The sequence below is a fragment of the Pyxicephalus adspersus genome, chromosome 2 (genome assembly GCF_032062135.1).
Source record: "Pyxicephalus adspersus chromosome 2, UCB_Pads_2.0, whole genome shotgun sequence".
Classification (NCBI taxonomy): domain Eukaryota; kingdom Metazoa; phylum Chordata; class Amphibia; order Anura; family Pyxicephalidae; genus Pyxicephalus; species Pyxicephalus adspersus.
In genome coordinates, this window is record NC_092859.1 from 93,053,870 (window position 1) to 93,066,221 (window position 12,352).

The 12,352-nt window shown below is 35.1% G+C and overlaps 2 protein-coding genes across 2 annotated transcripts in view; both read right to left on the reverse strand.

The window, feature by feature from the left end:
* Positions 1-12,352, reverse strand: part of IMMP2L (inner mitochondrial membrane peptidase subunit 2) — a gene marked incomplete at its 5' end in the record, with an annotated part of 413,525 nt that overhangs the window by 385,787 nt on the left and 15,386 nt on the right.
* LOC140323994 (C-C chemokine receptor type 4-like) lies at positions 111-4,819 on the reverse strand. The gene is made up of 2 exons (XM_072401516.1): positions 3,817-4,819; positions 111-3,647 (listed from the first exon to the last, which is right to left on the reverse strand). Exon 2 carries the CDS (start codon positions 3,640-3,642, stop codon positions 2,575-2,577), a length of 1,068 nt encoding a protein of 355 aa, XP_072257617.1. The 5' UTR covers positions 3,643-3,647; positions 3,817-4,819; the 3' UTR covers positions 111-2,574.

Consider the following 12,352-nt stretch of genomic DNA (forward strand, 5'->3'; position numbering starts at 1 on the left):
GCAATTTGAGCACCTTGCTGAATAAAGCTAAAACTATAAGCTATCTATAGTAAACAGTTATGATGAACAAAAGTATCCACTTTTTCAATGTAGGTTTTATGTAAAAAAAATAAAAAAATAAAAAAAAAATGGTCATATATACCCGGGTCAATAAGGTCATAAAAATTAGGCAAATGCAACAAATTAAATTTTATGTGTGTGCAGAAGTCAACATGAAAAAGCAGTGTGTAAAATATACATACAACCTTACAATGAAATTAGGGTAATAAGTAAGCCAGATGCTGCTAATCAAATACACTTGATTATAAATCATTAGCAAGTGGAACCACCTCTATAAAACCAGAAGTTATTGCAACTTTCAGGTCTGGAGCTTTCAATTATGCATTAACACAATGCCAAGGAGGAAAGACATTAACAATAATCTTGAACACGCAATTGTTGCTGCCTATCAATCTTGGAAGGGTTATAAGGCCTTTTTCAAACAATTTGAAGTCCATGATCCTTCAATAGGAGTTTATTCACAAGTGGAAAACATTCAAGCCAGTTGCCAATTTTCCCAGGAGTGGATGCTCTAGCAAATTCACCATAAATTCAGATTTTGTAATGCTCAGAGAAATTGCAAATATGTTGGTAATCCAACAAGACAATGTACACCAGCAAATACACAGCAGAATTGCTGTGGAAAAAAAGAATCAAGATGTTGCACTGGCCCAATTAAGTCCAATCTAATTAAAATGATGGCCAGGACCTTAAGAGAGCTGCAGATAAACGAATGCTCACAAACTTCAATGGACTGAAGCAATGTTGTAAAGAGGAGTGGGCCAAAATTCTTCCACAACAATGTGAGGAACTAATGTCATACAAAAACTGCTGCTGGTAATGGTGGTTCTACCAGCTTTTGAATCAGAGTTAAGCTACGTACACACTTCCAATTATTATCGTCGGAAAACGAACGACTAACGTTCCTGCATGATATATATGAACGATCGTATAGCACCGATACTGCACATAGAGGTAACGACACGATCGTTCGTAGATATTGTACACACAATAGATACGATCGTTTAAGCGATAGAGGAACTATGTGCACGACAGGAAAGTGAACGGACGTTCGTTCATCACGCATGCTCTGAACATGGACGATCAACGAACGACCGTACACACGACTTTCCTCGTTCGTCGGCGTTGTTGGTTACTTTTTTACGAACGATTTTTTGCCCAATCGATCGTTCGTCGTTTGATTGGAACGATAAAAATTGGAAGTGTGTACGCACCTTAAGGTTAGGTTAGAATTTCACACATGAATTCTCCGTTATGGCTTTGTTAAATAAATAAAGACAGTGGAATCTGTTGTAAGTTTTACCACTATAAAGTTTAGACTAAATCGTTAGATGCAGCTAGATGCACTGGGTAGGACTAGATGTCTTTTTATGATGTCCTGTGGATTTCAGAGTGTTCTTTCTTTTTTTCATGACTGTATTAATGTGTAGTTTTGTTCTTCAGATTCCGCATCCAACATTCAGTTTGGTTTTAATGGTCTGTAATCTCTGGGCATTGTTATTGGTAAGCGGTCATGGGGGAAGGAGCTGAATGGCAAAATAATTATCAAACTAGAAATAGGCTTGTTTGATAAATACTATTTGACTGTATTTGTGCACACAACCTTGCTGTGAAATACAAAACAATCTATATGCTACAGACCCCGGTGACATAGCTTATAATGTATATATCTACCTAGGCTAGGTATTATTATTTCCACCACCCTCCTAACCAAATAGCAGGCTTTAGGAACACTGTGTTCAAAGTAGTAATTTTATGGTTTGGTTGACTGCACTCTGTCCAATCATTATATACATTTGTAAAAACATTATCAAAAAAAAAAAATGTGCAGCCAGACGTGGTCACAGAGGCCATCAGAGTAAAATGCATGACCCAAATGCAAAGTGCACAAAACACAGTTTTGTGATCAGTAGGGAAATATACATTAACAATCTGTCATTAAACAAAGTTATTTCACATTTAACTTCACGTGCCTAATATATTTCTATACTGTTAAAATCCTAGCAATTCATAATCAGGGACGTGGAAGCAGAATAAATGAAAAATATACTTGATAAAAACAGCATCAACTATCAGCACACAAAACTGTACTAATTTTAAGCAAACTTGTAATAAACAAAAGGCTGCCTAAAGGAACACATGTATCGGAAGGGATGCTCAATAGCCCCAGGTAACACTAGGGGTGTGAAACCAAAAAAGAAAATAAACACAGCCACGGGTAGGCTATGACACTATGAATCCCTGTTTCAATGTAATTTTTTGTTTTCTGACAGATTCATTTTTATTAGTTTTTATACATATTGTTCACTGAGATAGTGTCAGGTTAAAAGTGTTTTAGAGTATATGGGTTTAGGTTAACTGGTAAAGATTACCTTTGAGGCTTAGAATTCATTTCAGGAATTGTATTAAGTTTTTAGGGTCTGGACAAGAGTAGTAAGGGTTCAAACTACCTTTATAGTCAGGTCAGAGAATGTGGGACAATATTTTTATTTTTGTTGCAAAGTACAGGCCATGTTATACAACAGCTTCGGTAAAAGATGAAGTTCGAGAGTCCTTTATGGTGCTAGATGCATGATCTAAACCTGAGCTTTCAAATGATCCACATATTTTATTTACTTTCGAACATTTCAGGAGCTTGCTAAACATCCTAAATAAATGCTTCTTAAAGTTCTCCCCTGCAAAAGTATAAATAATAGGATTTATACAGCAATGGACAAATGATATTGTCTGTGTTATATCCATTGCAGAATCCAATCCATCAGAAAAACCATAATCAAATAAGCCAAATATGTCTAAAAGCTTAAAAAACACTACAATGTTATAAGGAGTCCAAAAAATAAAAAACACAGTGACAAGAATAAATATCAACTTAACTGCATATTTTTTCTGCCTGCTCCTACTGTTTTGTAAATTTTTAATAATACGAGAGTAACAGAAAATTAAAACTGCAAGTGGAATTATTAAGCCAAAAATGTTCAATTGCAAATATGACAAAATTATCATTGTTTTACTTTGGCCTTTTGGATAAGAAACTGTACATTGTTTAAATTCATAATATATACTCTGTTTGTGAAAAATAAAGTGAGGTAGGGAAAAGAGAAAAGAACATGTCCAAACGGACAAAGTGATAATGATGCCCAGGCGTACAGTCCTATACTTGAGAGAAAAGACCACATGGACAATTGCTAGATACCGGTCTATACTTAGAACTGTTACAAAGAAGATACTGCTGAAAAATCCAAAATAATATACTGCAGACAGTATTTTACACATTGCATCTCCAAATTCCCACTGGTATTTAATTGAGTATACAACAAATGGAAGGGAGACAACAAAGAGCAAGTCAGAAATTGCCATATTAAGAAGATATATGTCCGTTACAGATGCCAGCTTTTTAAACCATATCAGTATCCACAAAACCAAGGTGTTTCCAACAAGTCCGCAGGTAAAAACGATGCAGTACAGGATGGGTATGAAAATGTTTTGCACGAAGATCACATTTTTGATGGCATATGTTACCATTTCAGGATATATATAGTCATTTGTAGTTGAGCTGGTCACAAGGTTATCTGCAACATCCATGCTGTCTGCCACAATAATATATAGAAAAAAATTCACAGAATTATATACATATATATATAATAAACAGTTTTGTATCATATACATACACGCAACTATGCATCTGCCAATAGATCTGAAATACATACATGTACAGACACACACACACACACAAACACTTATGGAAAATATACTTACTTCAAACAAAATACAGAACAGGTTAATGTAGCCAACAGCAAACAGGTAAATGAGGATATTCACAGAAACTTCACAGACCCGTCTGGTTTCTTAGCAAGATGTACAAAAAAAAAAAAAAAACACTTCCTGGACTGCCTATTATAGTCGTTCTTAAAAGAAACAAGAATTTTTTTCAGATGTCTACTGACAAAAATTTAGACTGCTTGCTTACTTCAAATAGGGAAGGAGGGGGTGATAGGAGTAGGGATGTTCCCTGTGGCCCCTAAGGGATTCAAGATCTGTACAGTTGGGCCTCCCTCTTTGGTAATTTAAATTACAAGAATAGCATAGAGTAAAAGGAGGAAGCAAAGAAAGAGGTTTTGAGGCTCAAAAGTCTTGTGTCAAACTATGGATGTATTAGTATATATTTACTTCATATATAACAAAGTCATACAAATACATAGTTCACAAACCTAACGCATGTAATACATTATCTTACCTAGTTCTGTTACAGAGAAATCACAGAAGTAGGAATGTTGTTTCAGGTTACCATACCATGTTATATTGCTTTCACCTATTTCTGTTCTGAGTCACAGAGATAGGGTATTTTACTAGACATATTATTGCTAGCATGGACAGTAGACAGCAGAGAATGTATATGAAAAATAAAAGAAAAAAATTAATAAGACCGTGTTTTCCATATACAAGTCTCCGACGCATTTCGCCCAGATTAGGCTTCCTCAGGGGGATGTGACTTTATACGATTTAAGGTCTGTGTACATAGAAAGGTTATATATCAGTGACAGTTGGATATCACAAATAACTATACATAGTAAATTGTCATATGCAATGATGGTTATATTGCAAATTTTTTCAATTCGCAAATATAGTGAGAAGGGATCCATATATATCTGGTATAGGGTCCTCAGTTTTAGTTTGAATAGGAAAATTATAAGATAGTAGCAAAAATAGTACTTACAGGTGGTATAAAGGTCGGTTCTGAGTGATCTATTCAGGACAGTAGTTCTTAAGGTAGTGTTGATACACTGAAATAATATAATTAATAATATATAACTTGGTTGTTATGTTTGGATTGCAATCATATTGGTATGTAACATTCATAAAACAGAAGATATAGATATATCCTAGAGGAGATATAGATCCTAGATATAGGAATTAGTAGAAAGTAAGAATATTAATCTTAGGCAAAATATGATGGCTTACCAAGTAGGAATAATTTAAACTAACAAAATTGTTGAGTACCATATGATGGAATATTAGGGTGAATATGAGTTAATAATAATAATATTAATAATAATCATGAGTTCATTTATAACACCCTGAGCCAACATTGGCACATTCTCTACTCTGATCCAAACGTATGGAAATTTATTGGTAGAAAACCCCAAATTACATATCGCAAATCCAAATCACTATAGGAGCATTTAATTTCCAGCCATTTCCATCACTCTCTACCTCCGAGCTCTACCAAAAGCATTCCTGGCACATATAAATGCGGCCATTGCAAACAATGCAATTGGATTAAAGAATCTAACAGTATAACACTACCTAATGGCACCCCCTATAGATCACCGTATTATATAGATTGCAAAACTTCCAATGTAATCTACTTGATAACATGTATATGTGGATCTTTCTATATAGGCAAAACAAAACGCCCATTTAAAAAACATATTTATGAACATGTTTATTCCATTGAAGTGGGTAAAATTATCCCGCCAATATGCCATCCCGTTGGCAGCAAACACAATTTTGATGTATCAGTGATCCAATTTTTTCGGTCTCCACTGTATTCCTACTAATCCCCGCAGTGGGGATACAGATAAGAAATTACTCAAAAGAGAATCCAAATGGATTGTTAAACTACAAGCAAATAAACCTCCAGGCTTAAATGACACTTTGAGCTTTAAATCATTTTTATGATCTCCTCTTTTCCTCTACCCCACTATTATCTAGCAAATAATATATCGTAAAGCAAGGGTTATTCACGTAACACCACATTGGCCACTAAAAAAACATTAATATAAACACTAAATTGACCTTGGACTGGGTCCTTATTGCCTTTTGTATATAATGATTTGTAAAAATGCATGTAATCCTGAGTAACTCTGTACTTGCATTGTACTTTATAGAATGGTACTCTTGATTTGTTGCTGTTAATATTTGATCATTGCTAACTTCATGACAAAGTACTGGTATGAATTATGACTAGATTGTACTTCTCTTTCTTTTCATGTCCAACAATCTGGTACTGAAACAACAGATTTGTGGTTCATCATCTAGCTTTAAGTTGAAATATATGGGTCTGCATAAATATGCACAACCATTATCTGCACTGAATATCCTGTTCCTAACTGTAATATAACCCTGTATGAATTGTTACTTTCATGGTACCCCACAGAAGGTTTTCTGCTGATTTGATGTGAATGTCATTATTGTTGATTCGATGTTAATGTATTACTACCAATCATGATTATATTGCATTCCTCTTATGTGCTTAACACCGCCCCTCATTGACAACCAGTTTGCGGTTCACGATATGGCTCAAAGTGTCACTATATGGGTCTTCATATAGGTTAGATATATGACCTAATAATAGGATTCAATCATGCCCCCCTTATGAGATAACTGTGGGACATGCATACACATCTTTTTTATTGTTCATGGACACCCCCCGCTGACTGACACGATTTGCGGGGGATGGGGCGCCACATTTTGTGGTGCCTGAGCTTCCACACAGCCTAGAAGTAGTCTGTGTTTAGCCCTGTTTCAATCCCCCGTATGACCCACCCCTAAGGGGCCGATCAACTCCCGGGCTCAGCCTGTGAAGGAGTCTGGCTAGCGGGTGGGGAGGATAATACTCATCTCTTCTTCTCACGCTGCAGGGGGGTGCACTCATTGTGTATGCATGCACCTGCAGCGTGTTATCCGAGTAATGGAAGCATAATTAGATCCTACATATAAACACTGAAGGTGCTTTCCACCATTCTTTTGCTAGCATCAGACCATGCAACAACGCTACATTCCTCTACAATCACAATTTGCGGGTAAGCAGGACTCTTAATTCTAATTTTTATTCTCACCCTCTATACATTGCATTTCTTACTAATTGCATTTATGTGGATGATATATATATTACAGGATATAATATATCATACCAACATACTTTATACAAATAGTCTTCTGATTTTTCCTACATGACTTACTGAATACAAATATCTTCCATTTTTACTCTTTAGGTATCCAACTTCCACACATTTAATTTCTTCATATACATTCTCTGCTGTCTACTATCCATGCTAGCAATAATATGTCTAGTAAAATACCCTATCTCTGTGACTCAGAACAGAAATAGGTGAAAGCAATATAACATGGTATGTTAACCTGAAACAACATTCCTAGGTCTGTGATTTCTCTGTAACAGAACTAGGTAAGATCAGGGTACTCCCCAGGCTCTTTTAGCTGGGCGCACCACCCGGCACTTTTCAGCACCCACCCGGCTGTTTTTGGGTGGTTACTAAAGAGTTTGGTCACAATACAGGGGCTGCCACTCACCTACAATTTCTTCCCACGCGGCTTAAAAAAAATTCTGGGTTGCGCACTGAAGATAATGTATTACATGCGTTAGGTTTGTGAACTATGTATTTGTATGACTTTGTTATATATGAAGTAAATATATACTCATACATCCATAGTTTGACACAAGACTTTTAAGCCTCAAAACCTCTTTCTTTGCTTCCTCCTTGTACTCTCTGCTTGCTTACTTCTTTTTCTTCCACAGTTTTCTAGTGAAGTTTACCTTATTAGCATGAAACATGCTTTTAAAGATGCATAAAACACATCATAACAACTGGAAAGCAGATATGAATAAACCCTTAAGGTAATGTGTATTAATTACAGGTATTAGGTACAACCCCTTCCCATAATTCTATTATGGGGACTGAACAAGCTATTGTCAGGGATGTGTTATAGGAGCTTCCCCCACAAAGTTAGTTTATTTTTAACAACTCCAGTGACATTTTAAAAAGAAATGCAGAAAAGCTGTAGAGTTTTTTTTACCTTATGTAACTTCTTTTTCCAAAATTTTAAGCTACAGACTTTAGTCAGGAAATACATTTTGTTTTGACTGGAGACTTTTAAAAATCCATTTCATACTGACCATTATTATGCTGTTATACTTTCTTTGTTTACTGCGTTTGGCTGACATTGAAGAGTTTCTTGTGTGACTCACGGTTTCATTTTATTTTGCAACTCATTTGCTCATTCTTTACAATTCCAAGTAAATAAAAAATGTTATAAAAAAATCAACCAAAAATCAAAAATACTCATTAGTAAAATAGGGGCCCATTAGCACGAATTGCACTGCAGATCATAAAAATTAAGGGGAAATGAGGAGTCAAAAGTCCTTATGTGCACACATCCTCCAAATCTCATGTATTATTAAAGAATGACATAATAAACATTACAAAAAAAAAAATAAAAAGCCCGTTGCAGAATAAGTGATTAATGACAGCCCTAATAATTTCCCTATTTGTCACTGGATTTCTCTTTGTTTCTGTCCCAGGGTCAATGTTCTTCATGACAACTATATCACCCCAGAAAACACAGAAACTATATGAAGTTCTAATTATCCACACGGATTGCATGCTAAAAAAATAACAGAAAAAAAAAATAAGTTTCAGATATTCAAGGCTATGGTCACTGGAAACAATAATTGCCCAGGGCTCTTACAGTACTGGGATAAATGACATACAAGTCATAGGTGCAGGTACATCGATATTGTGCCCATGGTATGGACAAGGACATATGATGACCTACAGGAATTCATTAACTCACTACAAATTAAATATTTCATTTAACATTTCATTATGTCTTGCAAACAAACAAAAAAAAGGGATGTTGAATTTTCAAAACCAGAAAGATTGCCTATTTTCAACTTCTCTATATAGAAACGCCTCTGCATTGCACCTTAAAAGAATCTTATCCTCCAGATAAGAGTAAAAGTGTTCCAACCTCTAAACAATTGCCTAATGACAAAGGTTAGAGCTAATACCATAATAGATGGAAGACAGACATCTGAAGGCCCAAAACATCATCTATTTGGTGGGTGAGCTTTTATTTGAAGCTTGTTTTTAAAATCTTCACCACCTTTTTTTTACCGAGATTGTTCATCTACCTTTGAAATACTCCAACACTTCTCAAAATTAACAAACAGTTTTAGAGTTTCAAATGAACACAATCCTTAAAGACTAACAAAAGTTCTATAAAAGAGGGATGACAACATTAGGGTTTAGTATATTTCAGAGAGTCAGCCTGTTTCATGTCCTCGTAACCATTTTGTTTACAAAATTATCTTTTTTGTTAATCCCCAATATTGTCTCACTGTTTAATGTAGTGATCATTTTTCACCTTCCTTTTCACACATAACTGTAGTACTTACTGAACCGTTTTGCAATAAACGCAGACTTCAAGATTTTTACAAAAATACTTGACAACTGTCTGAAAATATTTTGTGCTGAAGAGTTGTGTTCCTAGTAGATATGCTAGTGACAAAATCTCACAGGCAATCTATTTATACAATTGACCCAGGTATTTAAAAAAATCCCAGTAGTCCTTGTCACAAATCCTTACAAACCAATATGTTTTTTAAGGTTCTTTTGTGACAGCAATAAAAGCATTTTTAACATAGTGGACCTACACTGAGGAATTAGGAAAGCTACAATTGCTAAAGCCATTGTAAAGAATGCCTGTTGCTTGGACTCAAAGCTGATCTTTTGCATTCAGCAGTTTTAGTCACATACATACAGCTATATAGTCATAGTACAACCATTTAGTCAATACTTTACAGCTAACTGTACAAGTTGTGCTGCAGTTATCTAAACGCCTGAGCTGCTATCCTCTCAATATCTGTTTAAAACCATCAGCTAGTTGCAGAATGGGTAAAGGTTTTCACATGCCAGAAGGCGTAATCACAACTGCTTATTATACATTTGGAGGCATCATTGCCTTATTGCTTATTCTGGCACAAAATAGGTTCTGCCACAGCTTTGTGTCATTGTGACAGAGTGTCATGTTCTGAAATTCTGCCGTCCTGAAGTATATTGCGTCACTGATCTGTACCCTGTCACTAAGATTTAGATTAAAGTCTCTATTATGGCTACAGAAAGATACTAAACATATGCAAGCTATGTTACGGTTCCAAAAATGAAGATATTCTAGCATAGCAGTAATATTGGTAACCATCTGTCCATTATGTAATTTTGCTAAAATACATTTATTAGTTTTTAAATCGGCATTCCCTCAGGACTTTTTCCTATAACAAACATTTTTTGAGGAATAAAGCAAACAAAGTTGTATATAAGGTATATTTCATAACCTTATCAGGTCAACAATATACTAGACCTTGCTAATAAAGTATACAGTGAAGGAGATATAGTAAAGTTGTATCACTTTGAAAGCCTGTCAAAGCAATGTGTGTGGGAACACAATCCCTGTATGTTCAAGGGGCTGGTAAAGGTGAAAAGCATGCATTTACAGACTAAATAAATAAATAAAGTTAGTAAGGGGTGGAATTCTAGTGGTAAAAACGAGGTAAGAAAAAGGTAAATATATTTATAGGTATAAATCATACTGCAGGTCCCATATGCCAGAGTCTACCAATATGGAAGCACTTTTATAATTATCCTCGCTGACTTTCGGTTTGGGGAAAGGCATGAACTTGCCATAATCAAGATCATCTTCAAGTGTGGAGGGAGGATAGTTGGCAGACAGATAAGTGAAGAAGGTGAGCATGGGGTGAACAGGGTTGGCAAACTGATGAGTCAGGAGGTCGGGCTGGCATGCTGGTCACAAGGTAAAGAGGAACAGTCTGGGTAAGTGGGAGGAGCAAGGCTGGGGGAGACTGGAAGGGTGGTTGGATCATGGTTGGGTGACACCACCAGAAGTAGCACTGTGTATATTAGATGTATACTGATTGTATTCAAGACTGTAAGAATAAGTAATAGGGATGTGAAATCTTAAAACTGACTGAACTAAATGCATGTAAACTAGTGAGGGCAAACCCTGCTCATTACCCACACACAAAGTAGAAAATGAAGAACAAAGCTTCATGTTTACTATTGCTTGCATAGTTAGAATTGAATTTGTACTGGAGTGTATAAAAAAAAAAAAAAAGGTATCTGTACTACTGTACACATCGAGTTCCCAAAATTCCATTGCCACACAGGACAGTTGTTGACAGAAAAAAAAAATCTCATTGTTTTAAGGTAATTGTATCCCTCTTTGGACCACTTTTGGAAGATAATAACTACTGCATACTGGAAATACCCTACAAGACTTGACATTTTGGAGATGCCCTGACCCAGTCCTCCAGCCATCCCAGTTTATCCCTTGTCAAAAGTCAGTCTATATTTGCCTAATACTTCTGCTCTCAACAAACACATTGTCCTCTGACTCTGAACTAACTGTTCCTTTGGTGCCTAATATATTCCCATTGTACTTGCTATTGTAATGAGATAGCCAGAGTCAGAAGATATTTGTTCTGCTGCTTTCACAAAACTACTAAAGCAGACCTCAATCAACTATGTGTTAGCAACCAAACTACAAAAATGCTAGGTGTAAATATTCAGACAATCCCTTTAGCAGAGAAAAGGTAAAAATAATAACTGAGACCTCAACTTCTGGTTTACAGCACTGTTAGTAATAGGTTTTTAAGAAAGATGACAGACGTACACAATTTACACACACACAAAAAAAATACATTTCATCACGTTAAGTTTGAAAAAAACATTATATATATTTGTACCCAATTGTACACCAAGATATTACAAAATTAAATTGTTGGAAGATCCAAGAGTATTTATTCTATGAAGCAGCAAATATATACATTATGTTTAGGTAACATCTTAAAAAAACATGTGCAGACATATTTAGTGCATTAAGTTTCATGAAATAGGAAATATATGCAATCAATTTTTATTCATTACACATGAGTAATAAATTTACACACCATCTGTAACCACATATTAGACAAATGTTAAAATTAAACCATTTTTTTTTTCAAAATTCAAATTCATCAGTTACTGTAGTTTCTATAAACAAATTTCCCACCTAGAAACTAGAATATTTTAGCAATCAAAAGGATAAAACATTTGACCCTATAAGCAAAAGTTAAAAACAGGAATATTATTCCTAGAAAGAGCCATTATCTGTAAAGTGCTGCAACAGCATTGTTCAGATCCTCTGGTGGGCCATTAACCTCATGGTCATTAGGAAAATGGCATAATTAATGCTACCTTCACCGTTGGATTAAAAATGTTCTACGGTATTGAATAGGCTACATATTTATAACTGAAAATATGACATAATCAAAACACATAATTGAATAGTGTAAGCTTGCTAATTTTTTTAAATTTAAGTCAAAATGTTTCCACATAACAGAAATAATGTCTTGTAAACCAATTGATTTTTTTTTTATTTTTTTTTTGGAGGGGAGGGGGGATTCTCCAAAAAAAGAAGACAGCAGAATAAAAACCTT